A 25013-nucleotide genomic window follows, 5' to 3' on the forward strand; every position below is an offset into this window, starting at 1 on the left:
GTTGAAGATTCCATGCAGCCACCGGGTGTACTGCTCCTGCAGAGGAACAAAAATCTAAAGGTGTTTTGTGTCATGTGGAAGATGAAAAGGAGATAATCTAAAGGTGTTTTGTGTCATCAGTCATTTGGAAGATGAAAAGGAGATGCAGTGTCCCAACACATTTGATTTCAATATTGCACTTAGGATTAGGGGAGAGCGTGGGCCGGTTCGGCTCGGTTTTCGGATAAAACCGGAACCGCAACCATATATCTTCGGTTTTTAAAATCAGAAACCGCAACCGCCGGTTCGGATTCGGTTTACAAAATCCCGGTTCGGTTATAATAGGTTCGGTTTCGGTTACAAAACCGACAAATATAAGAATGAAAAATAATATACGAACGCGAAAAAATTCATGTGCATGATCTACACAAATTGAGTTGTAGAATTATAACTTAGTATACTATAGTCTTAAACATTTTAAAGGAATAAATTAGTATGTTTTGAAAGAGATTTATAACTTTCAAAACTTATCTGCACTTTCTAGTTACCCTATTCTTATGCAGAGGTTTCTTAACATTTACCAAAGGCAGTCTATATAATGGTTTGGCCACAACTTAGAGAAGCATGACACATAAAAAAAAGAATATGAACTGATAGATTAAATGGTTATCAGAGGTTCTGGTGGCTCGGCCTATACAATTTATTCAGGTTGTACACAAAATAACTGTGGAAGAATCAACAGACAAGGAGATTTTTTGGATGCAAATTAACAAGCCAACTGCCTAGTCAAGTTAACATTAGCCCAAGTGAATTCATATAATATATAAATATATATTATATTTATTTATTTAAATAATCGGTTCGGTTCGGTTTTAACCAATAACCGGAACCGAACTCATAACATAGGTTCGGTTTTTTATTTCCGGTTTCGGTTTCGGCCCGGTTTTTTCGGCTCGGTTTTTTACCGGTTTTTATCGGTTTCGGTTTCTTTTCGGTTGTTTGCTCAGCCCTACTTAGGATGACAAGGTTGTGCGAAGGTGAAGTGCTTAAAATTGTTAAGAAGTCATATATCTTGACCACTCTCAAAGAGGAAAAGGGAGTGTCCCACTCTTTTTATTTAGAAAAAAATAATGGTGCTAAGAAGAATGGTTGAAACATCCATTTTCGTACTTTGATGGTTTATGTGTACTTCGATGGCTGAAGTGAGAATAAGCCTGTGAGAAATGAAGACCATCTTTGTTGATAAACTGAGAACATTCATGGGCCATTCTGATTTTCTGATTTCCATCATACCACCACAAACTCAAGACCAAGATTACACAACCAAGATTACACATAGACATGCTACAAAGAGACAAACTTAAACTTGAAACTAACAAGTAGTGAATTCTGCAACAGGGTACGCTTCAAGCTAAAGGTGTATCAAAGTAAAGAATGGTGCCGACTGCAATCACCAAATTAAGTGAAGGCTACTTACACCTACTGCATATTTAGCACCACAACTTGTTTTCTTTCATTTCATTACATCATGTCTTCCCCAGTTCCCAACAAGTCAATTGTGTTGCACTACTAGAATACTTGGGATATTGAGCAGCATATAGCCAATGTTTATTCAAAGGGACTACATTCCCTAGAGGCCTAGACTATTTTGCAATCATATTTTCAGTTTGTTTCCGAGGGTTTATAATACTTACTCTGACCAGAAAATTTACAGTGAATAAGGAAATAGGCCGAGATGTTCGAATAAGATTAAGGTGAAGGAGTGGTAAGTCTCTTTAATGATAAATCCGTCACAACAAAGATATCTATTTCTCAAAAATTAAAAACCAAACAAACGGAGAACAAAACAGGAACATGCTTTATAGTTCTAAATTAAGCAGGTGTTTGTAACTTTCTATATACTATACAACTAAACATATGTCATACCATCCTGCCAAAGAAGGCAAGAATTAAAGAGGCAGTGAAATTGAGAATACAATTAAAAAAAAGCAAGTCACAGATTTTCTTCGCATATCAATTTATCAACTAAAACATAAAAAGTAATACTTCCATATAATTTGAAAGCTTCAAGAGTACGACAAACGAACCAAACTTAATAGATAAAACCAAAGTATATATGTTCGAACGTCATCAAACATAACATAAAACTAGTAAAGGTTCTAGACCATCAACTTGTTCTTCTACAATAACCATAAAAGAAAAAACTATTAATCAAAGACACAGTCGAGACAAAACGGTAAGCATTTCATTCAGACCGATTGGCATACCTCTCGACATTCTTATCCAAATTCAATCCCACCATAGCCTCTCCCAATCCACAGCTAATCTCCGCCAACATCTCGGGATCACTATAATGAGTAACCGCCTGCACAATGGCCTTGGCTCTCCTAACAGGATCCCCACTCTTAAACACACCCGAGCCAACAAAAACGCCATCACAGCCCATTTGCATCATGAGCGCAGCATCAGCAGGAGTCGCCACGCCACCCGCCGCAAACTGAACAACAGGCAACCTCCCCAATTGCTTAGTCTGCATAACCAAATCATAAGGCGCCGCAATTTTTTTGGCAAAAGTGAAAACCTCATCATCATCCATGTTCCGTAAAACCCTGATATCACCCATAACAGACCTCACATGCCTAACAGCCTCAATTATATTACCAGTGCCAGCTTCACCCTTGGTTCGAATCATCGCAGCACCTTCTCGAATCCTCCTCAAGGCTTCCCCCAAATTTCGACACCCGCAGACAAAAGGGATCCTAAAATTATGCTTATTTATATGATTTTCATCATCAGCTAAGGTCAGAACCTCACTCTCATCCACATAATCAACCCCAATCGCCTCTAATATCTGCGCCTCCACGAAATGCCCAATCCTCGCTTTCGCCATCACCGGAATCGTCACGGCCTGCTTTATCTCCTTAATCAGCTGCGGATCCGACATCCTGGCGACGCCGCCTTGGGCGCGGATGTCGGCGGGGACGCGCTCCAGAGCCATGACGGCGCACGCGCCGGCTTCTTCCGCCACACGCGCTTGCTCCGCGTTGACGACGTCCATGATGACGCCGCCGCGGAGCATCTGAGCCAGACCGACCTTGACGGAGAAAGGGGATTGCTTTGTCTCGGTGATGGCACCGTTCCCGTAAACGGCGACTACTCCCGTGCCGGCCATTTCGAAACCCTAGAAAGAATTATTGATTGTCTGTTTATCTTGTTCGCGGAGAGAAAAGGGTGGCGAAGGCGAGGAGATAAGTGTAACATTTATATACGGGGTTCATACACACTCTACATGCACCGTTGGATTCATGTCTTGTGTTTTAATCGGACGCTTCAAAATTAAGATACGTCGTTGATATGTGTGCATCATATTTCGTTATGAAAGCCTTCGACAATGACTTTAAAAATAGGTAAGGACTTTTTTTTAAGGAAAAAATAGGTAAGGACTTGTTTCAACAAAAAATAGAATTTTATAAAAAATTTAAGATAAATTTTTATTTCTGAGATAGGATTAGCAAAACAATTAGGCTGTCATTGTTTCATAATAAGTTACATACTCCTATAAGAAAATGGTGAATTTATAAATCATTTTTCTACAGGTTACTTTTTTTTCCCCAAAATTTAATACATATTTCATTAATACGAAAGAGACTCGACAAACCCCCAACTGATCATGCAACCAGCTTGGAAAACCAAATAAATGAGTTAAATAATTAACCGTTTTATTTCCAGATTGCTTAACTAACTGAATACAAATATTCTGAAATTTAAAAATGAAGATGATGGTTTCTTGAGCAATCCAACCTGCATCTCCCTCGAAAACAGTATTTTCACAATTGACCCTCACAGTAATTTCATGGATAGTGCAATGTTCAGAGGACTCAGTTGCAAAAACTGAGTTTAGAGTCCTCATGTTATGAACAGATATATTTTGTGAGAGGTGTGCACATGTGATTTTCAATACCGTTAGAAACGCACCCCAGCTATTTACCTGCCGGATACCAGCTATAGACCTTCCGAAACTGTTGTTGATGCGAGTTCTCCGAATCTCTCATACACCGTAAAATTCATTTTCAACACAAACACATCGCATAAAGCGAGACACGTCGCACAAAGTGAGACACTCAAACACACAAATATAACTCAGACAGAAGACAATGAAAAAACCCAAATGGGTTTCCCGAATTTTTTGGAACAAAACTCGATTTTATTTAAGAAGAAACAAAGAGGATTATTGATAGAAAATTGAAAAGAAAAGAAAATGTTGTGTGGATGGAGAAGGGGCGGCTAGAGAATTGAGATGGGATGATAAGAGATTGGGATATAGATAGGTAGAAAAGGTGGAGAAGGAGATGGAGACGGTTAGGGTTAGAGGAAGATGGAGGCGGCTGCTTTTTTCTTATACAGGCTACTAAGAAAGTATTTATGTTGGCCCTTGATTTTCAATATCATTTGCTCTTTATCTTTTCTTGAAACATCACACCAATAGACAAGAGTCCCAGATATATTTTCTCTATTTAGTGTCAATTTCTTGTCTATAATCTTGCTAATTTTGTTGATATAAAGATAGCGAAAGAATCATCCACTTGTAGTTACGATGTATTTAATATGTTTTCAACATATCTGATATCTATTTTTCTTTCTTTTTTTAGAAACTATTCAAACTATTTTCTTATATATATTTTTCTTTATTGTGCTATAATTTTTTAGGCCGGTGACATTAGACACTCACATGTTTAGTTTTTTATCAGTTAACTCAACGGTCTTCCAGCCTAAAACCTGAAGATGAAGGCAGAAGTAGCACATATGTAGGTTACACATTATGAACAGTTTTATGATTCATAATAATAATAATAATAATAATAATAATAACAACAACAACAACAATTATAATAATAAAACATTTATAATAATAATAATAATAATTTTAATACTAATATAATTGGTCATCTCATGATAATGATAAGTTCAAACTAGTATAGATGGAGGGGTGCATAATCCAATATAAATCTATGATATTTTAAAAGTTCAATTTATCATTTTTGATAAAGTCCACAAAAGTTATGAAAAGACCAGTCTAAGATCTGTTTGTTACGTACGTTTGTGATTAGAAGTTTAAAATTTGGGAGCTGGTTCCAAGGCAATATGGCTCCTAATTAGAAAGGATTTTATCAAGTAAAGAATTTTACGGGTCGCGAGTTATATAAGTTTCAGATCTTGGAGGGGGAGTTGAGGTTCATATGGCATGCCACCAACTTGAAAATTTATTATGTTTGATAGTTTTAGTAAGCAGATGATCGTCAAATAAGGTCCAACAGACCACTGTCAAATTGTTAAAGTCATTTTGAATTTAGTTGTTTTTATCAATGATATATCTTTTACTACAATTTCAATAAAATTTCGAAAGATTCTTTTATCTATAGTGTTTTTAATGCTTATTTTTAAGTGTTTGATTATCTATGGTATACGACTCAACTTGAAACATGAATGTGAAAAGCAAATAACTTATGCTTAACATAAATAAAGTTAAGTTACAAGTCGAAAGAAAAGTCTAAATAAATAAACAAAGCCATGCACGGACAAAGTAAAATCCTAGTATAAGATGAAGCCTTGTCATCTCCGGAAACCTCTTAGAATCTCGAATCTCGACCAGCTTCGCTTGAGTCTTCTTGAAAAGCTCCTCCTTTGTGTATTTGTCTTGGTGCTTTTTTAGATTCGCCCTTGTAGTGGTGAAGGGAGGCATGGAAGTGGGCATCAGCTTGAAAAATGAAAAAGTTTTAAAGAATTCAAGAATAAATAAATCAAAATAAAGAAATTAAATGGTTACTTACAATTTAAGAATGACGTTTCCAAGGCTCAAATGAAAGCCTTTCATTTTATGGGTAGAACTTCATGATAAGAGAGGGTTGTTATGTTTAATATAAAGCATACAATGAGTGAAGTTACCGATAAGGTGGCAAAGATCAATATTGAGGCCCTAAAATTGGAGATTTCTCAACTTAAACAAATCACACACAACAATGTTGCGAAGATTTAACTTGATAACCTTGCAGTTGAGATCAAGTTGCTGCACCTACACCTCTTTCATCTCCTAACTCTTTTGCTCCAACCACATCCACTTCTAATCTTTCAAATGCTCATATCCTACCACTTGTTACTGACATCTAAGCTCTCAAGAACACTCACTCGACAATGGAGTTCTTCATTAATCAGCTAGAAGCCAACTCTGCTGTTCAGCAACAAGGTCTCAAAAAGCTGATAGACTCCTGAAATTCATTCCAAATTAAAACAAACCTAGCATTGAGAGCTATCATGGGAGCCTTGCATATGCATCCCCTTCTAACATGGCCTATGTCATAGCTTATGTCCCCACAACTTTCTCATGCCTGCTAAGAGCCTAAAAGAGAGAAAACAACAGTAGTCTGAAACAAAGAAGATCAAGTTTCTAAAAGATCAAGTTTCAAATTCCAAGTCAAAAAAAGATCAAGTTTCTAAAAGAAGATGTTGAAGTGGCTGCTGAACTTACCTATTGGCATTGTTAGGTCCAAATAGATGTATAAGGTGGGGTTGAATACGTGTATACCAATTTATCTGTTTCGTCCAATTAAAATCAATTTGTGAAATGTTTGTTCTAGTTCGTCTTTAATCAAAATAAATAATCCATCAAGTTCAGAGTAATTATCGTTCAATATATTAACCTCGAAGGGTGATATAAATCTGACTCATAAGTAAGCTACAAGACTACGTCTCACACTTTACAAAATACTCTTGTCTAATCTATCAATAATTTTTTTAAGCTCTCGGAGAATATTTGTGTATAATGTGTGCTTAATACAATGTGTGTAGTTGCTTAACTTCAAAAATGAAGTTGGCTTCTCTATTCATAGGCTTCTATGTTTAATCATGGTTAGTGAGGACCAATGTCTTCAAATCTAATCACATGTATATGGTTGTATGAATGTCACCTGGCTCCTTTTACATGGTATTGGCTGTATGTGCCCATTTACTTCAATAATTCTTTTCTTAGCTTCACTTATTGGCACTTGTTACATCTAAACACATGAGGGCGTTTCCATGTCTCCCCTTACTTAGCATTTTCTTCATTCCTGTAACACCTGGCGCCTATACATAGAGTATAGTATAGAGAGCGCCAGGTCCTAAGTAGTCTATGGGAGAATGGTCACCTGACACCTCTTACAATATACACACTATATGGAGTGCCAACTTTTTACTTAGCAGCATTCAAAGTGAGCATCACCTGACGCATTATACAAAAGATTGGAGTGTATGGCTCCATGTGCATGACTTAGCCAGAAATCACACTGTTAACCACCTGGCGCCATTATATACATCTATATGTGCACTCCTGTATGGCGCCAGGTGCATGTACTTAGTGAATTTTACTAAGTAATGCACTTCGTTCCATATATATATATATATATGTGTGTGTGTGTGTGTGTGTGTGTGAATATACACACACACAAAAACACACATATATATACACAACTTTATTTTAATCACCATTTTCTCATATCTTCTATTATGGTAGCTGTTACTTTTTGACTTGACATATATCCTCTAGTTTGATCAATTTCTTCTTTTGTTAAGTACGACGAACAACTTCGTACATGTTGATGTTTAGTGCATTAGTCTGGTTCATAAACGACTAACCCTGATTCTGAAGTTTGTACTGTCTTTGATAAATCACTTGATCATGTCATTCCTGGTCAAACATGCTTCGAATATTGATTACTAATAATCATTGAGATGACACTGAAGTCCACTAGCACGAATACTGTATCCGTAGACTACTTTGATAACTGAAACTCTTGAACTTTATTAATCACCGAGGCATGAATATTTTAATGAACTTCTTCCAGTGACTCATGAGTGTTTCAGATTTCTTGACTATCTGATCATGTATCACCTGATATTCATTCTGTAGATTCTCGTGTCATACTTTTTAATCGTTTCTTGTTTTAGTTATCGTGTTGAGTTATCACTAATACATATTAGGTTACATTATGCTGCAATCCCCCTATTTGATTGTTAGAGTTCGACAAGCAAATTTTTTAAGAAGATAACTCAACTAACACAAGAAAAAGCATACTACTTAAAGACCGGAAACAATGATAAGTACATTCTAGATCATATTACAATTAACTGATTTCATTAAAAGTCAACACAATTTACATTTGAGTGCTCCTTTAGTCTGAGCCGGTCTTCATTGACTTTTTACCTTTTGCATTTATAGATGCTTCATCAGCTCTCTTCTTTGTTGCTCTATCTTCAAGAATTTCTTCACACTTTTCCTCCAAGTATTCTATTCTGGACGTGATGGTATAAAGGCAACTTGTTTTAAAGCATTTAGCGTAGGTGGATTCTGGAATTTGTCTCTGAGCTTCTCTAGTGATGTTAGATGTTTCATCTCCTTTACCCTTCTAAATGGTAGTTTAAGGTGCATGCCTTCAATTGTAATGATTATTCGGGATGGATGATCACATATTCTTAAAGTGTCGTGCATAGTTTCCTTAGATTTCTTCAGCTTGTACATATCCATTAGGATCTTGAGAACTAATTTTCCTTTCCTGAAACATGAAATCTTAACTCTTATTATCGTCTTGTGGATGTCTTTAGATGATAGAGTTTCGATATCCTCAAGTGATAGAGTGCATGCTTCATTTGCCTTAGATTTCCAGAATGTAACCTTGGCAGGATTAATGAAAGTGACAACAGAAACTTTATCTTTTATAGGTTGAGTAGGATTTTTTTTTTTTTTTGGGTGGGGGTGGGGGTGGGGTTGGGGTCGTGGATATATAGTGGTTCTTTGTTGATATTCAGTAGGCTCTAGTTTCACAATACCTCAAAATTTAATCTTTAAGCATAAAAGAAGTCAACATCATTTATTCCCTATATGGTATGAGCACACTTCATGCTTAGCTGACCTTCCATGTACTTTATTGTCTTGATTTTGCAAGTTGACAAACTTTGATCCTTCAGTGAATTATTTCATCTTTGAAGTACTTAATGACATGAGGTATATTATGCACTTTCAGGCCTATGTCTTTGATTCATTCAACCACCATGTCTATGAAGGTTTCATTTTCTAGCTTTCTAGTTGAGATGATCTTGTTCTTGATCACGAAGAGTTCATTAAGTGCAAGTTTTTAAAGTAAATCAGTGGAGACATGCTTGTACTTACAATCTCCCATATCAAATTTGATATTGACTAACCAACCATGATAATGAATAACTTCGATGCTCGCTGATGTTATGATATCATTTAGTACTTCATGATAGTGATAAATATTGTTATACTTATTCTTGCATACATTCAAATTATCCTTCACCTTCGTATCATCATTGCTATCAACAATCGGAGATATCCTTCACCTATATATCAAATATTGTAATAAAATACAAATAGTATGAAATATGAAATAATTATTATCAAAATAGAAAACGTGCTTTATTGTACCAGTAAACCCCGCTTATCACTGCAATAGTTTCGGAGCAAGGTACGTGGTTTAACACCAAATAAATGACTCATATTCTCTCCGTTTCAAATTAAATGAACTAATCGACTTTCAACACATAATTCATAGTATATTGATTACCTATTTTCATAATTTATAAACTTTTAATTTTTAAAATAAGAATTTCTTACATAATTTCTATTTGTAAAAAAATTAAAACAATAAATCATGTAAGCGATTTGTCCAAAGTTAGCTACCTCTCGAAAGTCACCTAACTCTTTTGAAGTAGTTCGGGACGGAGGGGAGGAAGTATATTATATGGTCGAATGCCAATTACCAAACCCCGAAACACTCGTGATTTCTCCCGTCCGTTCCGATGAAGGCTGCGAGTGTGAGTAAAGACGACGACCGAGCCGTACTCATTTGGCGCGAAATCCCCGATCTCAACCCCTCACCCACCAATCTCCTCACTTCAAAATTGGAGCATCAAATTCAGCTTCAATGGAGGAGGAACAACAACAAAATCAAAGGTGTGACTCTGAGTGTGAGTGTTAATGCAGGTAGTAGCAATTTCGGTTGTGTATCAATGGCGGCGGGGGATAAACAAGGGGGAGATGACATTGATTTCGCACCAACTACTGCTCAGTTGCTCAAGTATCCACTTGCAATTGTGGCATTGATACCTAAATCTGTCTCGCTCTTCGCTGCCGGTGCTGTTGCCGGTGCTGTTGCTAAGTCCTTTACGGCGCCTCTCGATCGTGTCAAGCTTCTTATGCAGGTACATTTTGTTTTTCTTGTTCTTATTGCTCTCTTTTTTACTTATGTTTTCAATTCCTAAATTATTCATTTGTGATTGTGTGTATTCATTATTTTCTCTAGACCCATGGACTGCGAGCTGGGCAAGAGAGTGCTAAGAAGGCAATTGGATTCGTCGAGGTACCTTTTCTTAATTCCAATCACTCGTAATTATTGCACAGTTATTTGGTGCCGACTAGTGCATAGTTATATTAAGTTCACTCTGCATTACATTCAATTTTGATAAGAAATTTGACTAGCTGCTTAGGAAAAATGGGTTTTGTATTATTCTATTGTTATCTAAAGTTCAAAGATGGCAAGGATCATGATTTTGAGGAGACTCATTGTAATATAACAGAAAATAAGTTTGTTCTCCTTATGAGATCTTACTGGGAGTTACTTTGTTTTACCACTTTGATTAGGAGTAAACCTTTTACTTCTCTTTGTTTTGTGAAGTGCCTTGTTATCCTCTCTTCACAGTTAAAATTGTAGGAGTATAATCATGAACTCGTTGTTTTTGTATATATTTTTTGCAGTAATTATGACAAAAGTTTGTGCCTTTCACACTCTTTATATGGTTTTCCTGACTCTGTGCTATATATTAGATTACATCCCTTGGTATAATTCTGTCATGTTTAGTAATTTATCTCCTATAATATAAATTGCAGGCTGTTACATTGATAGGGAAGGAAGAAGGATTGAAAGGATACTGGAAAGGCAATCTTCCTCAGGTCAAAAGCATCATTATTTAATTTGTGATCAGATGCAGCACATTTTTTATTTGTGTAATTTAATTGTTGTACGTGCAAAACTTGTGGTCAGTGAACATTACTTTTTGCTTGGTCTGATTTTTAAATTTTTTTTTTTAGGTGATACGCATCATTCCTTACAGTGCTGTCCAATTGTTTGCTTATGAAACATACAAGGTACTGCCGAACTCCTCATGGAGAACTTCTTTATCAATTGTATGAAATTGCATCTAGGCTTAATAATTTACCGTTGATGATGTTTACAATCTTACTATAAATTCCAGAAAATTTTCAAAGGAAAAGATGGAGAGCTCTCTGTCATTGGAAGACTGGCAGCTGGTGCTTGTGCTGGCATGACTTCGACTTTTGTAAGTTATATAGCAGACGAGCACGCTAAAAGTATGAATTAATTTATCTAAACTAAGGATCTTTAATTCAACTGTCATCAAGTATTTCTTGTGGATGAATGTATGTCAGTATATGTGCAGAAAAGTCTTATAAAGCCGCTTGAACCTCTGACTTTCTTTTAATCTTTTTTTTTTTTGTGTCAGTATTTGAACTTTTTGTTTCACTCTTTCTTTGAAGGTTACCTACCCGCTAGATGTGCTCAGGTTACGGTTAGCAGTTGAGCCAGGTTATCGAACAATGACAGAGGTCAGTGTAGTTACATAACTATTTGAAGAGAAAAGTGCACTTTGTGTACCTGTATTATTAGGTTCCATTCACTTTCAATATTACATTTCAAAAACCTATACTTGCAATATTAGTCTAGGTAAAATTTTGCAGTTTGTGTACTTCTGTTAAATTTAACTAACGTCGTGAATGAACAGTTAAAAATGAGAGGGGCAAATTTGTCTTGTACACTTTTCACTCTAATTTATGATACACCCTCTCACTGCTGCCAGGTTGCTTTCAGACTCTCACTGCTGTTGTGAAATAGAATCAATCTTAGACAGATACACACAATAATATATACACAACATTCATCAAATGAATACTTTGCGTTCATCTCTGCCTTTCCCTCTTCCCTACTACAAAAACAATCTCACTATTATAGGCACGAGATCTTAAAAATATACACACAACAATATCTCTACACACACGCAAACACCAGTTTGTCAGAACTCATGGCAGTAGTTTTGAATACTATCACAAATGCAATCTTATACAAAGTCACTCACAACAGCATAAACACACAAATGCGAGTTGTTCAACGGCACCTCCTCTGATTCTGAATGACCACACACACATTTTTTTAATTCTACAGAGTTCATACCCCTTCACTGGTTTTCGTCCAACAAACATGCTAACACAACCAAGCATACATACTATGAAACACATAAACACGTTTGCACATAACTTGCAACGTCTTCCTAGCTCTGAACACTGAAAATCCTCATAGCCGGCCGAGTTGACTCAATTAAGTGACTAGAAGACGAGTTTTGGGATTTAATCTGGAACAAGTGCTTGTTAGTTACTCCCTCTGTTTTCAAATAATTGACGTTTGACTTTTTGGCACACAATTCTAAGAGTTTTGACTGCATACTTAAAATTATTATTTTTTAAATTTTTTTTTCCTGAATAACAATATTAATCTTATACTTTAATTCACAAAAAGAAAATTTTAAAAATATTAATTTTAGCTATGTGGTCAATGCACCTAAAGATGTGTGCACAAAAGTCAAACGTCAAATATTTGAAAACAGAGGGAGTAGTATGAATGAATAGATGGTAAAGGACGATACAGATGCAATGGCGTACACTTTAAAATTTCAGGGCTCCTTTTTTTTTTTTTTAAGTAGATTGCTCCTATCCTATCCAATTGACGAAACGAGGGACATGAATTTGTGAATCCTAATTTTGGGAAAGAAGAGGTGAGATAACTATGTTGGGTCTTCCCATTTTAATGATAAAATAGATGTTAATATAGTGACCGGACAAAATTGCCCCTACACCGTTAATTGTATTTGACGGAAGTACATAAATTATTAAAAAAATAATAAAACAGTATTGCATGTATAAGTTTATGAACTTTAATATTACAAGTGCAGTTACCCTTAAAGTTAAAGTGTAAGTACACAAAATGGAGTTTTCTCTTATTTGAATGAAAGGATTTGTGCTGCCAAACTATAAGATTTTTTAATTGGTATCAGGTTGCTGTAAACATGCTAAGAGAAGAAGGATTTGCTTCCTTCTACAAGGGTCTTGGTCCTTCTCTTATTAGCATAGCTCCGTATATTGCTGTGAACTTTTGTGTTTTTGACTTGTAAGTAATCTATGATTCCCTTTACACTTATAGGTCAAACCTAATTGGCTTTTCTTTCTCTTGTTGAACTTCAACATCGATTGTTTATTATAATTTTAAAAAAATTTAGGGTTAAAAAATCTTTGCCTGAGAAGCTTCAAAAGAGAACAGAGGCATCACTTGTAACAGCTCTGATATCAGCTACTATAGCTACACTCACATGCTATCCTTTGGACACGGTGAGAAGACAGATGCAAATGAAGGGTACACCTTATGAGACAATCTTTGATGCCTTTCCAGGTAACTCAATTAGCCATCTAAGGGTCAGTAGATGATATATGTTTGTATCACTATATTAACAACTAATAACTAATATATATGAAGTCATAATGTTCATTTTTCTTGGATCTCTTGGACTAGGTATTGTGGAACGTGATGGCTTGGTCGGATTGTACAGGGGGTTTGTTCCGAATGCATTAAAAACTTTACCAAACAGCAGGTCATGCTCTTTGCCTTCTCTTTAATCCGTTGTCTTTTTGTGATTATATTAGTACTCACATCCTAGTCTTCAACTTAGGATCCGGTACAAGATGTTTTATTCTATATCTCATTTGTTATGGGTAACCTATTAAATTTTGGATGTGAATTTAATTTGTCTGATTGCAATAATTTCCTTTACGTTGAATCTTAAAATTAAATTACCGGACACATATATAAGCAAGAAACCTGTAGATGTATCTAATTACTGAAGGCTTCAGTGACTGTGATATTATAGTTCATTTATCTCTAAGTTGGACATATCACTTGAATGTAGTTTCTGGGCATATCAAAAGTTGACATGAGATATGTTACATTACACATCTACATCACATAGCTGGTGTTCGTTTTTGTTTTGTATAACTCATGGTCTTTTTGCGCATATGTGCATTGGTTGAAAATGTGAACTAATATAGCTTAATTTAGTAACTTTTAATCTATTCATTGCAGCATAAGATTGACTACATTTGACACTGTCAAGCGTTTGATTGCGGCCAGTGAAAAAGAATTTCAAAGAATAGTGGAAGGAAACAGAAAGAAACACAATCTAAGATCCAACGACTCCCCCATTTAGATATATATGTTTTAAGCTTCTATTAGTCATCTTCGTTTCCCATCTCAACTCTGAATTTTGTATTATATATTGCTTAGTCCTTAAATGGGTTATCATTAAAGCTTTCAACTTCAATGAGCGAGGCTTTTCTTTTCAGGTTTTATGTTTCCATTTCTATATTTTGCTTTTCAGCCTGTGGGGATCCTGTCTGGGCTTTGGACTTGGTTTCACATAGCAATTCTTCTTACAAGTGTTTACCTTAGAGAATCTACTTATACCAGTGAAGTTTAAGAGCATCTCCAACCCCAAAAACCCTTAGCAAAAATTGTATATGTGGCATCTAGGTGGCATCTAGATGGCACTTATAGAGATTGTGTAAAAATTGTACCACTCCAACCCTCCACCCCTTAGCAAAAAATTATAGCCAACCATATTTGGTTGGCTATATTTGTCGAACCAAGTAAGCCTTTAGGTATAATTTTACACAAGCAAAATTATAGATAATCCCGTTGATGCATAAACATGTCCCCTTAGCAAAAAATTTACATAATCCATATAGCCAATCAATATAGCCAACCATTATACATTTTGCCCTTGGAGATGCTCTAATTATCAAAAAAGAAATTTTACTGTTTTAGTGCAGTATGCGTCTCCTATCTTTGAACTCTTACATTACATCACACTGTTTTGTAGTTCGTGTTTTGAGCCGCTTGGTTTCAGACAAAACAATTAAAAAAAAATTGAATATTAGGCTCGTATATATCATCACTGCAAGGTTGATTATTATGCAGAGATGATGCGAAGCTCGGTTCTTAAAATGTCTAATTGCTATCTGCATGACCTCTGAAAATGTAGTTATTTCTTCTGGGAGCAGGGCCGGCCCTTGGGTAAGGCGACCAAGGCGGCCGCCTAGGGCACCACTGTCCCAGGGGCACCAAAAAATCTTTACATATCTAGTATATACTAATAAATTTATGCATTTATATATTTATTTGTATTTGAATTTACCGTGTTAATTTTAAAACAGTGTTTTTGATTATGTCATTGTATATTGATTTGAATGTATGTAAAATTTTCCTTTACGATCTTGAAAAATAGGGGCACCATTTTCAATTTTCGTCTAGGGCACTCGAATCTCTAGGGCCGGCCCTGTCTGGGAGGAAAATCAAATTTCTCTGTTTCTTTTATGGTTTTATCCGCATCGCCAAAGATTACTAGTATTTGCAAATCTGTAGCCCTGACTTTGACCTTAAGAGCACCTCTGGTGGTGGTGGTGTAGCCCATTTCTCACCTTTTCTAGACCCCGCTGCATGTCATCTCATCCCAAAGTAGACCATTGGAAAAAAAAATGATAAATTGAAGTATCGTAATGAAAGTATATCATATCATATTTTTTTTTTTTTTTTGAGAGCAAAAGTATATCATATTATTAAAAGACGATTCGAAAGGAAAATATTTCATCAAAAATATCACGCGAGATTCTTTTAATTGAAAACGTTAAGAAAACTTCATGATGATTTTTATTTGATTCACTTTTTATTTGACACGATTTCATTTAATATGATTTTATACTCCCTCCGTTTCTTTATTCTTTTCCTATTTGGGATGTCGGTATTGTTCATAACATGAGACAAATTACTAATTTACATCTAATCTATAAAACTAAATATAGTCATGAGTGATCTTGTTAGATTCGTATTCACGAGTACTTTAATACAGTGAAGTTTTTATATTTAATGCTACTACCAAATGAAAGATATTAACAATTAAAAGTGTGTGTTGGCAAACGTGAAAAGTGCAGACAGAAAAAGTATTTAGAGACCGGGGGTACTATTTTTATGATTTTTAGTTCGGTTTCAATTTTTGGGAAGAAGGAGCAGTTGCCTTTTATCGAGTATCAAATAGTGTTAAAAAAAGAAGGGAAAACGGACTTAATCAGTGAAGTTATAGAATAAAGATTAATTGAATTGTTCGGAATTAATCAGATTGATCGATGATTAATCAGAAATTTAACTAATCCAACAAATAATGAAATGGGAATTAATCGGTCATTAATCGATGATTAATCACCGACAACCGAAGGGTACCAATGCAGTCATTTTACTAATGATCGATGATCCATATAATTTTTACGAATAGCTATAAAATAAAGTCGGTTAAGGTAGAAGAGACATGACGCTTCTTTATTTTCTGTTTGCTTTTTCCACTTTCTTCTTCTTCGTCTTCTCGTATTTCTATAAACTCCTCTTTCTTTCTTCCTGCTCCTGCTGCTGCTGCTTAAATAATAACAAAGGGGTTTTGTTTTTCGCTTAATTCAATCAGCCTGGTATCATCTCAATCCCCCATGTTCTTTCCTTCACATTTCTTTATTATCTTTCATTTTCTTGCATTGTATCATTATTATATTTGTGTGTATGATTCTCAAGTTCAATTCATTTTGTTTCTGTTCAATGCATGCTCAATTAGTTTTGCTAACACCCAAATGGGGTATGTTTTTCTTGGCAAAGGTGATCGCCTTTCGAAACACAAAATTGTTGGGGGGAAAATGGGCAGAATTTTTATGGTTACCCTTGAAGGGAATGTCTATTCTTGCAAGCATTGCAAGACCCATTTGGCTGTTTGTGATGATATCATCTCCAAGGTCTCTATTAGTTTCTCTTCGCGTGTACTTACGTAAGAATGTATGTGTGGATTTGTGTGTATCTCATTGATAATGTTGCTGTCTGAGATAATCTTTGTTTGCTGCCAAATGTAGGAGGCATTTTTGATTTTATGAAGAGTTTACTGTGTTTCGTACTTTGAGTTTGCATTTTTATGTTCATAATATGATTGGTCGTGATATAGATGGGTGATTGAGTAATGCTGTTACAGTTGTTTCTTGATGATGCTATTGATTACTTATTGCTTTGTCATGTCATGTATCATAAGTACACCTATGGATATCGAGACATTTCTATTGAAAATTCATTATCTGCTCCTTGATGGTAATGCCAATTAGGAATTTCATATTAATCAGATTATTGTAGTTCTCGCTTCTTATGCTTGATCAAATTAAATTATTTGCTTAGCTATTTGATAGTTCCAGAAATTGGGATTTGGCCAAGGCTTCCATACCCCCTGTGTCTTATTTGTATTAGGTTTTAATGTTTCATTTAACGTAATATAGGTTTTAAGACTTTTAAGTTACTGAGCACTGTATGTAATCTATTATAGTGATCAAACTGTTCTCTAGATAAGAAATTATAGGGTAAAAAAGAAGTCCAAGTAATTGACATTGAAGTTAGGATAAAAACGATTGTTGATCACCCAAATTTATAACTTACTATTCTTGATTAAAATTTAGTAGTATGCCGATTAAGTTAAACAGTTTTCATATTTACTAGTGTATAAACAGTAGTATTTAAGCTCCCTCATCCTGATGTGCCGCCGGACACGCAATGCACAAAATAAAGTGAAAGAATGTAGTTCCCAACTAAAGTAAAATCATGTAAATAGTTCTTGCTTATTATGTTCTTAACTTTTTTCAGTCCAATGGTGAGGAAAGCTACACATAAAATAAAAGGGTCTAAGCAAGGCAAGTGTCCTCTTGACTTACTATAGCAGTACAAAAACGTATCAAAAGTTAGATTATCCAGGGATTGCAAAGTCGTTATTGTAATTTCCAGTTCTGATAGGAACCTTCTATATAAAATCACTAATAAATTGGATATGTGACATTATATATGAATCTTACTACCTTTTTATATATTCACAATTACACATGTAATATTTATCAATATTTGAATTTTTAAGTACATGCGGAGCGGGATCAAGGACTCCAACCTAAGCCCTTGGTCAGGGGAGGTGATGGAAGGAGTCTTGCATTCAGGCAATGAATTTTGCACCTTATTATGTATACTCATCACTGTAAAGAACAATATACTAGTAGTTATACTCTCAACTTCCTGCAAGCTAGCTTTAAAGTATGTTTTCCCATTTTGTCAATTAATCTTGTTATAGTCTTTTTCTTCCCCCTTAACTCATCACTGTTCTTGTAGTTGTAATTAAAATAACAACTATGCATATCTGGCATTAAAAAATTCACATTAATTAATGAGTGTTGGAGAGGCATTGTACATGTTTGAAAGTGGAAGAAGTGGATTTATACAATAGGAGAATGCTGGAGAAAATTCCAAACAATGTTATGCAAAAGTCACTGTTAGTTTGTTAAAAGTACCAGTGAAAAAGTTGGTTACCAGAAAATATTTCAGTATAAATAACTGAAACTCAATGTTAGAAGTACATGTTTTATATAAATTTTAGATAGGCTGTAGGCATCATATGAATATCTTATGATTTACTTAATGTGATTAAATAAAATGTGATTTTTGAAGTTACTTTCGTTGTGTGGCTCTGTTATTAGGCTTTCTAGGTTATATATATTGCATGCATTTAATTGTACCTGAGATACCTATTTCTAACCTTTCTTTTGCCATTTTGGCAGTCTTTCCATTGCAGGCATGGGAAAGCTTATCTCTTTGATAAAGTGTAAGTTATCTGTCACTGTTGTTGTAAGTTAGTACCACTTACTACTGTAAGGTGTAAGATCATTCTAAAACTAGATATTATGGTATATGCATATTGTTTTTGTAAACTAATGCCTGGTAGTTTTAATAAGACAAAATGCATTTGCTATACCGGGTAACTCATTTGTTTCATTCGCTTGCACATATGTTGTGTTGTTGGGTTCAGCCATCTACAACTGCTCCTTAAATATCACTCTTACTTGATGCACTTACGTAGCTTATATATATATAATTAGCTTGAAACTTGTATTTTCACATTTATAATAGTGAATAATAAAATGAATGCCACATGTTTAATTTTCCACAGAGAGAATGTCACTGTGGGAGAAAAAGAACAAAGGATGATGATGACTGGAATGCATATTGTGGTTGACATTTTCTGTGTTACTTGTGGCTCAATTGTGGGGTGGAAATATGTAAGTCCTAATCAACTGATTTTTGGATGTACACTGGATACCCTTTTATTTTCATATTTAATTGAACAAGTTCTTCCTTCCGACTTACTACAGGATAATTTCTGTTTGTAAATTTTTTGTAGGAGTCTGCATATGAGAAGAGCCAAAAGTACAAGGAGGGGAAATATATACTTGAAAGGTATGCAAAACCAATAAACTATAGATTTTGGACTCAGACCATTTGTTTCAAATGTATACATGTTGAATGAAGTTATACATTGAGTTACTCAGGTTTAAGGTCTTGGGTCCTGACGGAAGTGGCTATCCAGTAGTTCCCGATGCTCAACTTGCTGGAAGCGATGGTGATGAATGATGGTACTTGGTCTGCCTTCTCCATTTAGGTTTGACAAATTAGTGTAAATGAATTAACCAAACCTAACTGTAAATTCTTTAAATTTCTTGTCTTGTACACAAATGTGAATTTGTCAATCCTCCCGAATATCTTGTTCTTGTTCACACCTGCAATTAAAAGTCAATGTTGCAGGATTGTAGAATTTTCCGGTTAAAAATCCTATTTCAAGTCTTTCAAGTTTTTTGTTACATCTAAGAATGCAGGTGTATATTTGGAATACCAAAAATGTAGTGATAACGGAAGGAGCAGAAGTGATTACTGAAATCTTACTACTTGTTTTTAGTAGCAGGGAGTATTACATTAAATCATCTTTTTTTTAAAGAAGTGTATTGCATTTTATCAAAAAGAAAAAAGAAATGTATTAGATTAAACTAAAAAGTAAAGATAAGAAAAAAGAAATGTATTAGATTAAACTAAAAAGTAAAGATAAATTCTTGTTCTGTTTCATGTCCATTTGGGATTGGCCCAAACAAAACGGGGCGCTATAGCACTGTGCAAGTTGAAAAATCGTATAAAAATAATTCTGTTATGGCGGCTGATTTATTTCATATAAAAAAATGAATTTGTTTGTGTAAAATGCAGTATGATATATTTTAATATTTTGAAGAAAAGTTTATTGTATACAAGTCCAACCCTAATAATTCACACATATAAAATGAATTAATCCAATAAAGTGAGTTTAGCTATCCTAAACAAAATGTATAAAGTTAATTATAAAAATGTTAAATTATACAAGTAAAAAAACTTACATATTAAATTTGTTCATTTCTTTTTATCTTATCTAACTACTACTACACTACTACTAATAGCTTTGATTCTACAACTGCCCTCATATCCACCTTGGAGCTTCTCCCATACTGTTTTGGTGTTTGCAAATACTATCATAATTTTAGTGAAAATTCGATCTGCAAATGCTGAATGAGGGCAAGTGATCGCATTGTCTTTCTTTGAGTCTTTAATCTTCATGTGCTCTCAATTGAGCGATCTTTGGATTACCTCTTAATGGTGGTGGATAATCCTCGGCTTCAACATCAATTTTCATTGTTAGATGGTAGTGAAGTGGAAGTCATTGGTTCTGACAGTGAGCAATTAAAATTCATCTTCCAAGAGCCAACACGAAAACCTGCTAAAGATTTAGAATCATTTTCACCACTCGAATTAACCTTAACATGAACAAAGGGGCGAGGCCATCTGACTGATGTAAGCTGGAAAGACTCTTTTGGTCTGTTGAATCACAGTTATATGTTACTGAGTTGCATGTGAATAAATTTTGTATGATTCTGAGCTGCAGACAGGCTTGTCTAACATACTAAAATGCAGTACATTATACATATGCAAAATGATTAAGTTAACTGATCAGTAATCAGGTAAGAGTGACAATTCCTGAGTAAAACCGGAAGCAGGGCCTTCGTTAGAACTCATTTAAACTGCTATAATCACTATATATATAAATCTTACAAAAATATTAATAAACACATAATGTGTTAAGTTTTCTATTAATTATTTTTAAAGATTTGACATAATGATTAAACATAGTGATTTTAGTGGTTAAAATAAGTCCTGTGGAGATGGAATAATCAATCTGATAGTTTTTGGCGAGAATCAGCATTTTGATATAAAACCCAGGAAAAACTTATGATTACTCTCGTCTGTATTTGAAGAATTAAGATTGGAGAGTGGGTGTGGTGTTGTTAAGAAAAGGACCAAACCTGTAACTAACTTATTGATTCAAACAATTATGGTTGCAAATACGAGTAGATAAAGTAGCTGAGAAAGATTTTTCATTTTTCCCTAATGAGCAAGAGCAGAAGCCAATCAAACTGGGAGGGTCGCTATCTGCTATACTTGAAAAAGGGGTTATATGGACAAGACACCAGCTTAAATATTTAATTATTTACATCTGTTTATGAATAGAATTCGTATCAGATTAAGACCATTGTTACACTGTGCCATAATAAAATATATAAAAAAATGAAATCTTTTGTGGGCAGGAAAGACTAAAGGACTTTTTGTTAAGTATTGTGAAAGAGTTGAGAAGTCCCATGAAAGAGGGAAAACACTACTCCCTCCGTCCCTTTTTACTTGTCCCTTTTGAAAAAATAACGCATCTTAAGAAAATGTTAGGTGGATATCTTGTTTTCATACCTATCCCTAATAAATGTAATGAATTAGATAGAGTTGTGTATATATATATGCTAATCAAACATTAGAAGTTGTTACATTTTGAAAAAACATACAAAAAGTTGCTTTGAAAAGAGAAGTGGACAAGTAATTTGGGACAAATTTTTTTTTCAAAAGGGACATGTAAAAAGGGACGGAGGGAGTACAACTCATTGTCGCTCCCTCTCTTTATTTGTCATCCAGCCAATACATGTTGGGCCACCTTCACCAGCACAACAATAAATTTATATCTCTCTCATCTCTCTCTCTCTCTCTCTCTCCCTCTCTCTCACACACACACACCCACTTCTCTGTTTATGATTGAGCTATGTTTTCCCCCCACTTCATCTGGGGTAGGCTGATATGAGTTTTTCATCGAATTTTTGTGTAGTTTGGATGATAATATCGATGTTTTAGTTTCTTGTGTTGGGGGTAACGAACCGTGCTTAGAGTTTGCTAATTTAAAGAGGGATCAGACCATGAGTTTCAGTTGTTTTGGTGCATTTTATTCGCAAAAAGCAAAGAGCAGAGAGCAAGAAGAAGGTATCAAGCTGTTCTAATCTTGTATTTTATCTAATGTTTTATCATTCTTTCATATGGAATCTTTCCACTCTTAGGCATGTTAGAATGGTTTAAATCTTTTCTTTATTCAACAATTAAATACTACTGAGATAAAACAATGTAATTGCTGACAAAGTAACAGGTTTGATTAGATGACAAGCTAGTTTTCCACGCCGTTGATAGCCAAAGTTGTTTTCTGTTTGGATGCTGAATTCCGAATGTTCGATTTGTCACTTTTCAGTTTTAACTCTCCAAAAAACTTAGAAGCTGGCCTAAATGCAAACATCATGCTATATGTTTGTGTGCCCTTTCACTCAGGGACGGAACCAGAAATTTTTTTAGGGGTCGAAAATTTACTAAAAAATTTTGAAGGACGAAGTTTATGAAACATGACTAAATTATGAAACTTTTATAATAATAGTGAATATTATCGATATTTAAACAAAAGTTATGAATTGTGGGTGGACTAAATACTACAAATTATGAATTTCAATCAAATATATTGATTATATATAAGGCCTGGGGAAGGTTTTGGGGAGGCCAAGGCAACCCCATACCCCCCTGGATCCGTCAATGCCTTCACTAGAAAGGCCATACCGCTAGGTCAAAAGAGCTATTTTAACATGTTGAGTTGGCAACTCTACGAAAACCTCAAGATGTTGGGACTAAAATTTGTTTGTAGTTGTCTCTCATACTGTATGGTTATCATCAGGAATTCTTGCTTTTGCATCTTTTCTGTGAAGCTAAGTTGATCTCGTCTTTATGTTTTTTGGTCATGGTTAGAAATTGGTACCAACAGTGTCAAGCTTTTCTCCCATAATTCGTTAAGATCAGCAACAAGTCACTTCCATCCATCAAACAAAATAGGCGGGGGTGGTTTTGGAGTTGTCTACAGGGTATGATCAATGTTCTTAAACATGCTCAAGAGTTCAAATATCTTGAATTGTATGGTACTAACCAGCTACACTCTGCTCAGTGCAGGGCATTTTGAGAGATGGCACTCGTGTTGCTATCAAGTTACTTTCTTCTGAATCAAAACAAGGCACCAAAGAATTCTTGACAGAGATTAATATGATATCAACCGCCAGACATTCAAACCTTGTCCAACTGATTGGTTGTTGTGTAGAGGATAGAAAGCGGATCTTGTTGTATGAATATCTGGAGAACAACAGCCTTGCCAGCGTTTTACTACGTAAGTTTAGAATTCTCCGTGCATACATCATGATTGAAAATCATGGAAGTAATAAAGAACAAATCTGCGTTTATTTTTAGGTTCAAAAAGTAAAGGAGTTCACCTGGATTGGCCTAAGAGGGTTGTTATCTGTATCGGTACAGCTTCTGGTCTAGCATATCTTCATGAAGAAGCTAAACCACATATTGTTCACCGAGATATTAAAGCCAGCAATATACTTCTGGATGAAAATTTTCATCCTAAGATAGGAGATTTTGGGCTGGCAAAACTTTTTCCCGACAATGTCACTCATATTAGCACTAGAGTCGCTGGAACTGTGTAAGCAAGAATCATTTGTGTTATTCTCCTTTTATTTTTATTTTTCTCAATTTGTACTTTGTTCTTGTTTCTTTCCCATTCTGTAAAGGGTAACGGTTCCTGATGAATATCCAGCAGCTAGGATTATAACAAAGTTTTAATATATATAGTGCTTTTTAAGCGCTGGATGAGTCCCCGGTTAAAAAGTGTTGTATGTATTAAAACTTTGTTATAATCCTAGCCAATGGATATTGCCAGGAACCAGTGTATTATTTAACAGATCCGTCATCTGTGGGAATAATATGCCAAGGACCGCTACGGGTCTGTAAATCACCAATTTATAACTCATTTTTTTCTTTGCTTCTCCAGGGGATACCTGGCTCCTGAATATGCATTGTTAGGTCAACTTACAAAGAAGGCAGATGTATATAGTTTTGGTGTGCTTTTACTTGAGATTATTAGTGGGAAAAGTAGTAGCATGGCTGCATTTGGAGAGGATCTGTTGGTTCTGGTGGAATGGGTAATCTATTACTGAAGAAAACACAAAACTTCATGAGTTCGAAGTTCAAGTGCTGATTCATGTAATAATACTATCTAATTGCAGGCATGGCAGCTTAAAGAACAAGAAAGGCTTCTAGATTTGGTCGACCCTGAACTTACTGAATATCCAGCAAATGAAATGTTGCGGTTCATTAAGGTAGGACTCTTTTGTACTCAAGCAGCTTCAAAGCAAAGACCTACCATGAAGCAAGTACTGGATATGCTTTCAAAAGAGGTCAACCTAAATGAAAAATTATTGACCGAACCTGGTGTATATAGGCATTACAGCTCTCAAAGATCAGGTGGTGGTAAGTCATCTTCCCTGGTAATCAAGGGCAAGCAGCACAGGGATCTTTCCGTAAGTTCAAACCAGTTGAATAGCTTTCAGAGCATGACAAATATACTTCCAAGATAAGTTATATACCCCTTACATGCGAATGAGTTGTGTTATAAAAAAATTACAATATTGAAGGCAACATGAAATGTGTCTAAGCTCATAGCTGCAGACTAAAATCTTCATAGCATATATGACTGAGTGCAAATGTTTTGTTCACTTGAGC

At 35.0% G+C, this 25013-nt stretch overlaps 4 protein-coding genes across 6 annotated transcripts; 3 read left to right on the forward strand and 1 right to left on the reverse strand.

The window, feature by feature from the left end:
* Positions 1-2005: 2005 nt before the first annotated feature.
* On the reverse strand, positions 2006-3224 carry LOC108193339 (probable pyridoxal 5'-phosphate synthase subunit PDX1). The gene has a single exon (XM_017359944.2). The coding sequence runs from the start codon at positions 3149-3151 to the stop codon at positions 2225-2227; it is 927 nt and encodes a 308-aa protein (XP_017215433.1). The 5' UTR covers positions 3152-3224; the 3' UTR covers positions 2006-2224.
* A 6479-nt stretch (positions 3225-9703) lies between these two features.
* LOC108193600 (probable envelope ADP,ATP carrier protein, chloroplastic) lies at positions 9704-14487 on the forward strand. The gene is made up of 10 exons (XM_017360320.2): positions 9704-10230; positions 10332-10388; positions 10916-10978; positions 11117-11173; positions 11281-11364; positions 11582-11650; positions 13150-13262; positions 13372-13541; positions 13662-13740; positions 14229-14487. The coding sequence occupies exons 1-10, from the start codon at positions 9829-9831 to the stop codon at positions 14350-14352; spliced, it is 1218 nt and encodes a 405-aa protein (XP_017215809.1). The 5' UTR covers positions 9704-9828; the 3' UTR covers positions 14353-14487.
* A 1991-nt stretch (positions 14488-16478) lies between these two features.
* On the forward strand, positions 16479-19893 carry LOC108195431 (protein yippee-like). Its single transcript, XM_017362394.2, has 6 exons — positions 16479-16657; positions 16839-16972; positions 18815-18858; positions 19204-19312; positions 19435-19490; positions 19583-19893. Exons 2-6 carry the CDS (start codon positions 16877-16879, stop codon positions 19662-19664), a joined length of 387 nt encoding a protein of 128 aa, XP_017217883.1. The 5' UTR covers positions 16479-16657; positions 16839-16876; the 3' UTR covers positions 19665-19893.
* Positions 19894-22040: 2147 nt separating this feature from the next.
* Positions 22041-25006, forward strand: LOC108193381 (cold-responsive protein kinase 1). 3 transcript variants are annotated; one of them, XM_017360002.2, is made up of 7 exons: positions 22043-22406; positions 23208-23320; positions 23406-23616; positions 23697-23934; positions 24283-24433; positions 24518-24610; positions 24733-25006. In XM_017360002.2, the coding sequence occupies exons 1-7, from the start codon at positions 22343-22345 to the stop codon at positions 24763-24765; spliced, it is 903 nt and encodes a 300-aa protein (XP_017215491.1). In that variant the 5' UTR covers positions 22043-22342; the 3' UTR covers positions 24766-25006. The 3 variants fall into 3 exon arrangements, with proteins under 3 accessions (XP_017215490.1, XP_017215491.1, XP_017215489.1); XM_017360000.2 differs by having other exon boundaries at positions 22044-22406; positions 24518-25006; XM_017360001.2 differs by lacking the exon at positions 23208-23320 and having other exon boundaries at positions 22041-22406; positions 23401-23616; positions 24518-25006.
* Positions 25007-25013: the final 7 nt, after the last annotated feature.

The sequence above is a fragment of the Daucus carota genome, chromosome 7 (assembly GCF_001625215.2).
Source record: "Daucus carota subsp. sativus chromosome 7, DH1 v3.0, whole genome shotgun sequence".
In the NCBI taxonomy this organism is placed as follows: Eukaryota; Viridiplantae; Streptophyta; class Magnoliopsida; order Apiales; family Apiaceae; genus Daucus; species Daucus carota.